At 37.9% G+C, this 13,498-nt stretch overlaps 1 protein-coding gene across 1 annotated transcript in view; it reads left to right on the top strand.

The window, feature by feature from the left end:
- Nucleotides 1-4,822, top strand: part of ITGB1 (integrin subunit beta 1) — a 56,347-nt gene extending 51,525 nt beyond the window's left edge. The window contains exon 16 of the mRNA XM_084875924.1: nucleotides 3,614-4,822. Within this exon, the coding sequence (XP_084732050.1) occupies nucleotides 3,614-3,679 (66 nt within the window). The 3' untranslated portion in view covers nucleotides 3,680-4,822. The remainder of the gene's footprint in view (nucleotides 1-3,613) is intronic.
- The last annotated feature ends 8,676 nt before the right edge of the window (nucleotides 4,823-13,498 follow it).

Raw genomic sequence — 13,498 nt, 5'->3', positions numbered from 1 at the left:
ACTGGGCGCCACCATCTTTTGTGATGGAGTGGCGGTTAATTTGCATATTACTCTTAGATAGGATAAGGTTTGCTTATCCTCTAAGCTAGGGCCAGTTATTTTTATGAGTCTATGTTATACCTGGATGACAAATTAATCAACTCTTGTCAGTAGTGGACAGGATTCTTCCTTATATCTGAATTTTCATGAAATGCTTCTAACATAAAACTCTGTGATAAAAGCATTGTGATTAGAACAGATTCTCCTGACTGGTTATTCAGAAATCTTTTTTCCTTTCCCATCTTTTTTTATTTCACATGTGAGAAAACGTAAGGCACAAAAAGGATTAGGTAACTTGACCCAGGTTTATATCTGGTTAGTGGGAGAGCTGAGATTCAAACCCAGGTATTTGGGGTCCAGCTCATGGTATCCACTACATTGTACTGGTAGCAATCACATATTCTTCAGGAGACTATTTCCTGGTTAAGAAGAGATAGATCACTCTTTGTAGAGAATTATTAAGCTTTTTTTTTTTTTTTTTTTTAGAATTATTAAGCTTTTTGACATTTGTTGTAACTTAGGGTAACACTACTGTGTTGGGCAAACATAGTAATGGGGAAAGCACTTTAGTACATTGAAACCAACAGTAGTTTTTCTTATAAAATAATAATAAGTAAGATATTAATATAGAAATGTTTAAAAAAACATAAAGGAAGTATCAATAATAGAAACCATTACTGGTCTGATTTTCCTTTTATTTCAAAGCAGATTTTAAAACTTTTGAAATGACAAAGTTAAATTTGATGCCAGCAAATTATAGTCAGATTCATATATGGATACATTGGTCTGTTTTCATATTAGTCTGAGAATTGTCACTGTTTTTCTTATCTAATACTTTCCAGAAAGTTATTTTGCTTAACTTCTTCCCTCCCTTCCTTCCTTCTTCCTTTCTTGTGTTAGGTCAAAAACTGTCAAATATTGATAATTTCATATGATTACTTCTCATAGAAGAGAAAATTCTATATGTCCTACTTAAAGGTGAAATTTTCACCTTTGCTGTATATTAAATTGTACTTTGAAGAAAATTACCAGTATTAGTGAAACTTAATGTCTGTATTGCTAACTTAATTTTTGGCTAATATGTTATTTTTTTTCAACAAAGATAAGCATTTTTGGATAATTCAAGAAGCAAAAGTAAAATGTCTTTATTCATTAGTGAAATCCAGACAGACAAACAGAATGGTAGTGTGAGGTGGTAAATTATTTTGAACTTTCTCAATAAAAGTTAAAGTAGAAATAAATAATAAAAATTAAAATAAGTCAAGGCTTATAAAGAACGTTTCTGATATGGGACCAAATTTTGCTAATCTATTATGTTATTAATGTATTTTGGATAATGGGCAGCCACTTTAATTATTTTAACACATAAGACTCATGTAGGGACATTAGAAAAATCAAATTATTAACTTTATAATTGTTAAGGTGATTTCAAAAATTGACTCGTTTGCCCTCCTCTGGTGTTAATGTAAATGCATTCCTAATCGTCCACAGTGTGCATTGTAAATCTAATATATTTTATAGGGGTGATTCTGTAGCTGTTCTTGTCAGCTATTCTAGAATGCGCACAAAGACGAAATTTTACTGAATATAATCCTATTCTTTTGACTTAAATAGGCTTTGTATTTTTGTTGAGATAGTGGTGGGGTTGCATTCTGAACAATGAAAACTAATATGAATTATTTTAGTTTACCTCCATTTAAAATGATGCCTAATGTAGATTAGTTTCAGTTTACCTCTAACCTTGCATGTTGAATTTTTGTTTGAGTGGACTTTGAAATAATAAATATAAATGTTTGTATATATGAAAAGGCACACTGTTCTCCAGAGGTAAGATCTGCTATATAAATTGCATTTTGAGCTCATCAGTAACAACAAGTGTTTTTTCCTCTTTTGTTTTTTGTTTCCTGCATTGTTTTGTTTTGTTTTGTTTTTGTATCTCCTTTACAATTCTTAAGTATTAAATATTAGACTTACCTAATGCACTTATTTTAAACTAGAGTTCCAGTGCACCAGTGGGATCCCTCAGCCTGGCCTGTGGGATTGGGCCAAAACCTGCTCTCCAACATCCCCTGAGGGGTCCCTGATTGCGAGAGGCTACAGGCCAGCCTGATGGATACACACTCCCCACCCCCTACCACCACTATAGTGCACAATTGGGGCCTCGGGAGGGACTGCAGGGAGACTCTAGGGAGTGCCTGGCCTGTCTTGCTCAGTCCTGATCAACTGGACCCTAGCAGCAAGCTAACCTACCAGTCAGAATGTCTGCCCCCTAGTGGTCAGTACATGTCATAGCAAGTGGTTGAGTTGCCATAGCATATCATTAGCATATTACACTTTGGTTGACCGGACACTTAGCATATTAGGCTTTTATTATATAGGATAAACTTAAGGAAATGGTTATTTATCTTCCCAGCATATTTGAAAGAATGGGTAATATTACATGCAGATAGGAAGGTAAATGTAACTTATTTGTGCTTTATAACTTGTTAAGAATGTAGTTGTGAGGTTCCAATTCCTATCTCCATTGTGAAGTGTCTGTTGTAATTTTCTGATAGAGAATTATTTGCCTGTATTTCTTGGCTTTCAAGTCTACTTCAGTTTATAAGAACAGGAGAAAAAAGAATGCTTGTTATAGCAGATATTTGAATGTACCAGATAGCATGAGACTTTCTTAAGAAAATGGTAGTGTGAGATTGTACATTATTTTCTTTTTTATTTTTCTTAACCTGAGCTTCCCTGGCTATCATGAATGTTTTCCTTTTCCTTTACTTTTTTTTTTTTTTTCTTAGTTGTTTTTCTGCTTAAAACATCACTAAACATATTTTTGGATCTTAAGAAATCTTTTGTATTTATGACTTCGACTTGTTTACTAGACTTAATTTCATTACTCCTTATTAAAATATACTTTTGCAATAAAACTAAGACACTTCCCCAGTACAATACTGAAGAATAACAACTATTTTCTGAAGAATGATAATCATGTTTGTTAACATTCTAAGCAAATTTGGTGACTTGGTGGAGGCTCAGCACCATCAGTGACACTGAAAACCTTACCTCAGAACTCTAAATCAGTAATACTTTTGGAATAACCTCAGGAGAACAGTTCCCCTTCCTCACAAAAATTAAAGCAAGGACTCGTATTAATTATCAAGCACCTCTGTGCACCATAAAGGGTTAAGAATTGGGCTGTTGGTGGCAAAATAGTTAACTCTTTCTTTAAAAAGGCATTCAAAATTACTAAAAGAAACCATAACAGCACATTCTCTACTATGGAGGATATTCTCCAGTCAACTCCAGTAAAGAATGGACTCAGGAATGAAATAATATGAGTTCCTAGGTATACCTTTAGATCTATAGAGCAAAGTTTTCACTATACATATTTGCATAAACTTTTATTTGTACTTAAAAAAAATTTTTCATGTGTTATTTCTATCAATAAAATGGAAACAACTTCTGAAAATGACCTTATATTGACCTTATATAATAGCTTATATTGTTTTATAAAGTAATATTACATGATTTTAGTAGAGTAACTGATCATTTTTCTCTCTCTTTTTTTTTTTTTTTTTTTTAGGGTGAAAATCCTATTTATAAGAGTGCCGTGACAACCGTTGTCAATCCGAAGTATGAGGGAAAATGAGCACTATCTATACCAATTTTACAACATTGAATGCAAAATAGCGAGTTTCATAGTCACAGAGGAAGGTAGCTTTAGGGAATTGTCTCCATGGATTTTACTCATGTAGGTTTTGAAAATGTATATAATATGTATAATTAAAAATGTTTTTTGTTATTTTGAAAATAATATTATAATCAGTGCCAGGGACTGACATAATACTTGAGACAGGATGGTTATCCTTGTCAGCTAAGGTCACATTGTGCCTTTTTTACCTTTTCTTCCTGGACTATTGAAATCAAGCTCTTATTTGACTAAGTGCTATTTCTAGAATGATTGAAAGAACAGTAGTTAAAGTAGTAAGTATGCTGAGAGTTTCTTTTAATCAAGTATTCAAACTGACTTTTAACTTTACAGATATGTCAGTTTTCAGTTATAAAAAGAAAAACCAAAGTAAGTCATCTTACTAACTGGCTTAGAAATTATTTTAAATTTATTTTGCTATTTTCCTATTAGAATGATTAATGGCATATCTGCAAGATGAACGAGTATATTAGGAGTTAGTTGTATAAAATAGTTTTTGAAATGTTTGATATACAAAAGCCATGGGAAAATGTCAGTTAGGATGGGGAAAAACAGCCTGAAAATCTGTGTGCCATTTTAAGAATTACTTAATTCTTGGAATTTTCATGCAATCTCTCTATAAATTCAAGCCTTGGATAAAAATATTGGAAATTTTTCTGCAAAAAAGTTCTTAATTTACCATTATTTACCTAACGGCCTTAATTTACATAGTATTTTTTGAATTGGTAACTTTTGGGTTATTTTGTTTAAAGCCTGGTGCTTTTTATCACCACTTTTAATCATTTAACGTATTTACAATTTTGAGGTAAGACTTTTTTAATTAGTACTTTAATTAGTAGCTGTAAAGTTGCCTTTTTAATGAACATGTGAAGTTAGCTTAAGCAACAGCTATCACTGTGCCAGTCATACTTTCAGTTAGTGCTGTATAACAGACCACTGTACATTTACTCCTCACTGTTTGAGTTGCCCATTTTGTTTCATACTGGTCACATTCTTATTTTAAGTGTCTTTTAATTTTAATAGTTCACTTTTTACAATGCTGTTTACTGAAGTTATTTATTAAATAAAAATACATAAAATAAATTGGGTATTTTCATTCTATATTGATATATTTTGTAGTTTGTTTGCATGGCATTTTTATAGATTAAGAAGGTTGATGTAAAAGGTTTCTGGTTGATGGTTTAGTTAAAAAGCTAAAATAACCCTGGCCAGGTGGCTCAGTTGGTTGGAGTGTTATCCCATAAATCAAAATGTTTTGGATTCAATTCATGGTTAGGGCACATATCTAGGTTGCAGTTTAATTTCTGGTTGGGGCACATATGGGAGGCATACTCTCACATCAATGTTTCCGTCTCTCACGCTTCCTCTCTCTCTAAAAATCAATAATAAAAACATGTTTGTGTGAGTTTTAAAAAATAAAAAAGCTAAAGCATAGTTCTTTAAAAAAAAAAAAAAAAAAAGGAAAGAAAAGATGTGCTAGAGAAAAAAGTTTTACCAGAGTATCAAATTCCTCCTTTGATCATGGGAGTGGAGTCTTAAAATATTTTTAGAAAAATAATTTTTTAAAATAAATCTTTATTGTTCATGTTATTACAAATATTCATTTTTTTTCTCTCCATTGCTCCCCTCCTCTAGGTTCTCACCCCACCCTCTGCCCTTTCCCCATAGAAAAATAATTTTCTAAGATTCATGCAGAAAAATGAATAGGTTTTATTGGCATGAAATTATATTTCTTGGATTATGAATTCTCATGGCCCTTCACCCAGTCCTAAGAAAGGTGCTGCTGGATTTCCAGGAGAGCCAAAAGGGAACCCCAAAGTGTCACTTTCATTTTGGAGCTGAATCCATTACAATCAGTCCAGATTCTGTCCATTGTGTGGATCCCACATAGCTGTAAGCCACAAGCCACATGGGAAAATGCTGGGGAGTGTGCCCCGGCAACGGGAATCACAGGCAAATGGGAGAGGCAAGAGCCAAGAGAGCCAAAGTGAATTCCCTTTGTTCAGAAGTTTAAATCAGTGTTTCCCAAACTTCTCTCATGATGAGAATCACCTGGTGGAGTTGTTAAAACACAGATTCCTGAATCCCAACTAAGAAGTGCTAAACTAGAATTTTTGAGAACATATAGGTAAAATTGCATACCTAACTTAGTGCTCTGTATATAAAATCTGTCTTAGAGCACTAGTTAAGTATACAATTTTACCTATATGTTCCCAAAAATTCTAGTTTAGCACTTCTTAGTTGGGATTCAGGAATCTGTGTTTTAACAACTCCACCAGGTGATTCTCATCATGAGAGAAGTTTGGGAAACACTGGTTTAAATAATCCAGGTTTTATATTTAACCTGCAGTGGCCATGCCTATTCTGGCCAATTACCTGTTCCCAAGTGTGATTGATGGGAAAGCACCTTCCTATAACACTGAGACCTTACTGGGCACGTGTCCAAATTGCCTTTGTCCAGTACCTTCTCCCAGTGATCAGTGGGAAGTGTGAAATTAGCAAAGCAGTACAAATGGCATGCTTGTATTATCTAGTCTTCCCTTTAATCCTTTCTATTAAATAATTAGTAGAGCATTATAACAGTACCAATAATTAATATTGAAAAATAGATTTTTAAGACTATCTTTGAGCCCTCTAAATAATATTGGATAAATCTTCATTTCTTTCTCCAATTCTACCACCTACAGTAGGAAAACAGTCACCAACCTTTCAGACCTCACAGACCACCAGTGGTCCACAGAATACCAATTTGTGACCACTACACTAGGAGATAATGTTTCATCCCCATATTAAAGTAAAATTAACTTCTTTTTTAATTTTTCCTTTTTAAATCAATTTTTTTCAATTACAGTTGATATACATCATTTTGTACAACACATGATTAGATATAACCATGAGGTGATCACCTGATAGATCTAGTACCTATCTGATACCATATATAATTATTACAGTATTATTGACTACTAGAAGTCGGGTGCACAAATTCTTCCACAGTTGTGGTCCCTCGGCTTGGCTGGTAATTGGGGCCGATCAGGGCCAATGGGGGCCAGTCGGCTGGGGAGGAACCACAGGAGGTTGGCCGGCTGGCAGGAGGACTACAGGATGTGTCCAGCCCTCTCACCCAGTCCCAATCGGCTGGACCCCAGCGGCAAGCTACCTACTGCCTCCTGATGGTTAGTGTGCATCATAGCAACTCGTCAATTGGTTGACCAAATGGTCGACTATTCAGTCAGACACAGTTTCTGTTCTGTCTGTTCATTTGTTTTTTTAGGTACCACATATAAGTGAACTCATGTCTTATTTTTCTGAATACAATACCCAGATCCATCCATGTGGTTGCAGAAGATAAGATTTCATTCTCTTTTATGGCTCAATCATGTTCCATTGTATATATTCATAATTTCTTTATCCATTCATCTATTAATGGACACAGGTTTCATTCATATCTTGGCTATTGTAAATAATGCTGTAGTGCTCGCTTCAGCAGCACATATACTAAAATAATGCTGCAATAAACATATGTCTTTCCTATTCAGTGTTTTGCTTTCTGCAGGGGATAAATGCCTGGAAGTGGAATTGCTGGGTCCTTCTATTTTTCTGGTTATAGACTTTATTTTAAAGTATTTTATCAGGTGTAAGTATGGCTACTCCATGATTTTTTTAAAATTACCATTTTCATAAAATACCTTTTCCATTCCTTTATTGTCATGTGTCTTTTGATCTGAAGTGAGTCTCTTATTGACAACATATTTTAGGATCTTGTTATCCATTCAACCATTGTATATCTTTTAATTGGAGCATTTGATCCATTTGCATTTAAAGTAATTGTTAATATGTATTTATTGCTATTTCATATTTTTTTGTCTTTTTTCTCTTAAGGTAGGCTAACATTATTTGTAATACTGGTTTGGTAGCGATTTACTATGCTATTTTTTTTCTCATTGGAAAACTTTATCTCTCCTTTGATTCTAAGTGATAGCTTTGTTGGGTAGAATAATCTTGGCTGTTCATCCTTACTTTTCATCATTTTGAATATTTTCACCATCCCTTCTGGCCAGAAAAGGTTCTGAGAAATCAGCCGACAGTCTTATAGGAATTCCCTTGTAGATAACTTCTTTTCTCTTGTAGTGTTTAAGAGTCTGTGTCTTTATTTAACTTTTGCCATTTTAATTATGAAGTTTCTTGGTGTGAACTTCTTTGTGTTCATCTTCTTTGGATCTCTCTATGTTTTTTGGGCTTGTATGTGTATTTCCTTCACCAGGTTAAGGATGTTTTCTGTCATTATTTTTTCAAAGAAGTTTTCATTTTTGCTCTGTCTCTTTTCCTTCCAGCACCCCGCTAATGCACATGTTATGCTTGAAATTGTCCCAGAGTTTCCAATATCCTCATTTTTTAGAATCTGTTTTCTTTTTCTTGTTCTGATTGACTGTTTTCATTTATACGATTCTCTGCTTCTGCATTCATTTCATTTTTGACTGGTTCTTTTTTGTTCATTTTTATTTCCTATCTCTGTTGAAGTTTTCACTAAGTTTTTTTTACACTTCCTCTAAGTTCATTGAGCAAACTTATTAGCAATGTTCGGAATTCTGTCTATAGTAGATTGCTAGTCTCCATTGGGGTTGTGAGAGACAGGATTTTACCATGACTTCCCAATGACCTGGATCCTCGTATCAGCCCCTCCTCCTAAGTGTTTGAGGGCTTCTGAACCCGATGGGATATTATACTGTGACTTGCAGTACGGTGCAAGTTCAGTTTGTTTTTTTTTTCTTTTTCTTTTTTTAAATAAATCTTTATTGTTCAGATTATTACATTTGTTCCTCTTCCCCCCCCCCCCATAGTTCCCCTCTACCCTGTTTCCACCCCACCCTCGCCCTTTCCCCCACCTCCACTGTCCTCATTTATAGGTGTATGATTTTAGTCCAGTCTCTTCCCATACCCCCTACCCCTGTTCCCCTGAGGATTGTCAGTCCACTCCCATTCTATACCTCTGATTCTATTATATTCACCAGTTTATTCTGTTCATCAGATTTTTTTATTCCCTTGATTTTTAGATTCACTTGTTGGTAGATATGTATTTGTTGTTCATAATTTTTATCTATCGTTTTCTTCTTCTTCCTCTTTTTTTTTATTTTAAATACATTTTATTGATTTTTTACAGAGAGGAAGGGAGAGAGACAGAGAGCTAGAAACATTGATGAGAGAGAAACACCGACCAGCCGCCTCCTGCACACCCCGCACCGGGGATGTGCCCGCAACCAATGTACATGCCTTGACCAGAATCGAACTTGGGACCCTTCAGTCCGCAGACGGACGCTCTACCACTGAGCCAAACCGGTTTCGGCTTCTTCTTCCTCTTCTTAAAGAATACATACCGTTCAGCATTCATCTAATACTGGTTTGGTGGTGATGAACTCCTTTAGCTTTTACTTACCTGTGAAATTCTTTATCTGACTTTCAATTCTGAATGATAACTTTGCTGGGTAGAGTAATCTTGGTTGTAGGTTTTTGCTATTCATCACTTTGACTATTTCTTGCCACTCCCTTCTGGCCTGCATAGTTTCTGTTGAGAAATCATTTTACAGTCTTATGGGTGCTTCCTTGTAGGTAATTAACTGTTTTTCTCTTGCTGCTTTTAATATTCTCTCTTTGTCTTTTGCTCTTGGCATTTTGATTATGATGTGTCTTGGTGTAGTCCTCTTTGGATTCCTTTTGTTTGGGATTCTCTGAACTTGTAAGTCTATTTCTTTCACCAGGTGGGGAAAGTTTTCAGTCATTATTTCTTCAAATAGGTTTTCAGTATCTTACTGTCTCTCTCTTCTTCTGGCACCCTCATAATTCTGATGTTGGAACGCTTGAAGTTGTCCCAGAGGCTCCTTCCATTGTCTTCATATTTTGGATTCTTTTTTCGTTTTGCTCTTTTGGGTGGGTGTTTTTTGCTTCTTTGTATTTCAAGTCTTTGACTTGATTATTGCCATCCTCTAGTCTGCTGTTGGGTCTCTGTATATTCTTTATTTCAGTCAGTGTATGCTTAATTTTTAGTTGGTCCTTTTTCATATCCTCGAGGGTCTAACTAAATTTATCGGTGCTTTCTAGAAAATCCTTATAACCATGTTTTTGAACTCTATATCCATCATTTGCTTTCCTCCACTTCTTTCATTTCTGACATGCTTCTTTGTCTCCCCATTTTGGCTGCTACCCTGAGTTGATAGAGTGGCTTTATGTGCTAGGTTTCCTATAGGGCCCAGTGGCTCAGCCTCCCCAGTTACTTGAGATTGACACTCTTGGTGCACCCCTTTGTGGGCTGTGTGCATAGTTTTGTTGTAGTTAAGCCTTGATTGTTATTGGTATCACTGGGAGGAATTGACCTCCAGGCCAATTGTCAGTGAGGATCAGCTTTGTTTACGATGCTGCCACTGCCCATAGTGCAAGCCTTTGCCAGCCCTGGTTGCCTATGCCTCGGACTGGCCTTGGATGGCTGGGTGGCTTGAGGGGATGGGGGACTACTCCAGAGGCAGTTGCCCTGGTGGAGCTGAGAGGACCGGGCACCACCATCTTGTGGCTGTGGGTGCTGCTGCCTTTGAGGACAGGGTAGTCAATTAGCATATTCCCTCATTGGCTGTGGGTGCTGCCATCTTTGTGATATTAAAGGTCAATTAGCATATTTCCTTTTTATTAGATAAGATTAGTTTTTAAGTTCCATGACAAATAATATCTTATTTATTACTCCACTAGAGGCCCAGTGCATGAAATTCTTGCATTGGGGGCGGGGGGGGGGGGATTTTGACCCTCAACCTAGCATGCACCCTCTCCAATCTGGGATCCCTCTCACAATCCAGGACTGCTGGCTCCCAACTACTCTTCTGCATTCCTGATTGTCCCTAACTGCTTCTGCATGCCAGCCTGATCACTGCATAGCCATTCCCATGCCAGCCTGATTGATGTCTAACTGCTCCCTGCCAGCCTGTTTGCCCCCAACTTCCCTCTGCTGGCCTGGTCACCCCTAACTGCCCTCCTCTGCAGAGCTGATCACCTCCAACTGCTTGCTCTTCCTTGCAGGCCTTGTTCCTCTCAACTGCCATCCCTTATAGGCCTTGTTCCTCCCAACTGCCCTCCCCTGCTGGCCATTTTGTGATGGCCATCTTGTGTCCACATGGGGGCAGGATCTTTGACCACATGGGGGCAGTCACCTTGTGGGTGGGAGTGATGGTGAATCTGCATATTACTCTTTTATTAAATAGGATAGATGCCTGGTGCACAGTTGGGGGCCAGCTGCTTTGCACTGAAGGATGTCCCAGATCAGGGTGGGGGTTCCCTTGGGACGTGGGACAGCCTGGGCCAGGGGCCTATGTTAGTTTGCAGGCCAGTCACGCCCCCCGGTGACCCAAGCAGAGGCCTGGTATCTGGAATTTACCTAATACAATTGAAACTTTTCATTTTTTTATAAAGGTATTATATGTGTACATATCTTACCATTGCTCCCCCCTACCCCACTCCCATATATGGCCTCACCCCCCAGAGTTTTGGGTCCATAGGTTATGCTTATATGCATGCACACAAGTCTTTTGGTTGATCTCTTATCTCTCCCACCTCTCCCTAACCATCCCGACGTAATTTGACATTTTGTTTGATGCTTTACTGTCTCTTTATCTTTTTGTTCAATAGTTTATAATTTTCTTTATTATCCATAAATGAGTGAGATGATGTGGTATTTTTCTTTCATCAACTGGATTATTTCATTTAGCATAATATTCTCCAATTCCATCCAGGTTGCTGCAAACGGTAAGAATTCCTTTTTTTATGACAGCATAGTATTCCATTGTGTAGATGTACCATAGTTTTCTGATCCGGTCATCTGCTGACAGGCACCTAGGCTGTTTCCAAATCTTAGCTATTGTAAATAGTGCTACTATGAACATAGGGGTGCATATATCCTTTCTTATTGGCATTTCCAGTTTCTTAGGATGTGATCCAGGAGTGGGATTACTGGGTCAAATTGGAGTTCCATTTTCAGTTTTTTAAGGAAATTCCATACTGTTCTCCACAGAGGCTGCACCAGTCTACATTCCCACCAGCAGTGCACAAGTGTTCCTTTTTCTCCACATCCTCACCAACACTTGTCGTTTGTTTTGTTGATGATAGCAATTCTGACAGGTGTGAGATGGTACCGCATTGTTGTTTTGATTTGCATCTCTTGGATAATTAGTGACTTTGAGCATGTTTTCATGTGCCTCTTGGCCTTCCTTCTGTCTTCTTTTGGAAAGATTCTATTTAGGTCCATTGCCCATTTCTTTATTGGATTATTTATCTTCCTTTTATTAAGTTGTATAAGCTGCCTGTAGATGTTGGAGATTAAACCTTTATCAGTGTTAACATTTGCTAATATGTTCTCCCATACTGTAGCCTTTCTTGTTTGTTGTTTTGTTGGTGGTTTCTTTTGCTGTAAAAAAAACTTTTTATTTTTATGTAGTCCCATTTGTTTATTTTCTCTTTAGCTTCCGTTGCCCTAGGGGCAGAATCAGTGAAGAAATTCTTTTGGCATATATCTGAGATTTTGCTGCCTGTGGATTCCTCTAGTATTTTTATGGTTTCCCATCTGATGTTTAAGTCCTGTATCCATTTTGAGTTTATTTTTTTGTGTATAGTGTAAGTTGGTGATCTACTTTCATTTTTTAGCATGTATCTGTCCTATTTTCCCAGCACCATTTATTGAAGAGACTGTCTTGACCCCATTGTATGTTCATGCTTCCTTTGTCAAATATTAATTGAGCATAGTGATTTGGGTTGATATCTGGGTTCTCGATTCGATTCCATTGATCTATATGTCTGTTCTTGTGCCAGTACCATGCTGTTTTGAGAACAGTGGCTTTGTAATACAGCTTGAAATCTGGTATTGAAATCCCTCCTACTTTGTTCTTCTTTCTCAGGATTGCTGTGGCTATTCGGGGCCTTTTTTTATTCCAGATGAATTTTTGGAGAGTTCTTTTAGGTCTGTGAAGTAGGCCTGTTGGCCAAAATGGGTTTGGCTCAGTGGATAGAGCGTCGGCCTGCGGACTGAAGGGTCCAGGGTTTGATTCCAGTCGGGGGCATGTACCTTGGTTGCGGGTATATACCCAGTGGGGGGTGTGCAAGAGGCAGCTGATCGATGACTCTCTCTCATCCATGTTTCTGACTCTATCTCTCTCCCTTCCTCTCTGTAAAAAATCAATAAAATATATATTTTTTTAAAAGAAAATGAAAAAAAAAGAAATAGGCCTTTGTCTGGGAGGCGCCTGAGCCTCTCTTGGTGTATTCCACTTTCAGCCATGGCCATGGCTGTGGGCCTGGAAGGCAGCCTCGCTTCCCAGGGGCAATCAGCTCCCAGCTGTGGCCAGGGCTGTAGGCCTGTTAGCTGGGAGGTGCCCGTGCCTCTCTCAGTGCGATCCGCTCCCAGCGTGACCCGGGCCTTAGGCCTGTTGGCTGGGACCTGCATCCCTCTCCACGCTTTCAGCTTTCATCAGTGGCCAGGGCTGTGGCCCTGGGAAGCAGCCACACCTCCCAGGGACGATACACTCCCAGGGCCATAGGCCTGTAGGCTTGGAGGCGCCCCTCTCAGCGTGTTCCGCTTCCAGCTATGGCCAGGGCTGTGGGCACACCTCTCCAGTGCAATCCACTCCCAGCCATGGCCCGGGCAGTAGGCCTGTTGGCTGGGAGGCATCTGTGCTGCTCTAGGCACGTTCCGCTTTCAGCTGTCGCCAGCTTCTTCCCAACCTGCAAAGGGAA

The sequence above is a fragment of the Pipistrellus hanaki genome (assembly GCF_964339955.1).
Source record: "Pipistrellus hanaki genome assembly, chromosome: 1".
Lineage (NCBI taxonomy): Eukaryota > Metazoa > Chordata > Mammalia > Chiroptera > Vespertilionidae > Pipistrellus > Pipistrellus hanaki.
The sequence above is the reverse complement of the archived record's forward strand: the minus strand, read 5'-3'. Positions and strand labels throughout refer to the sequence as shown.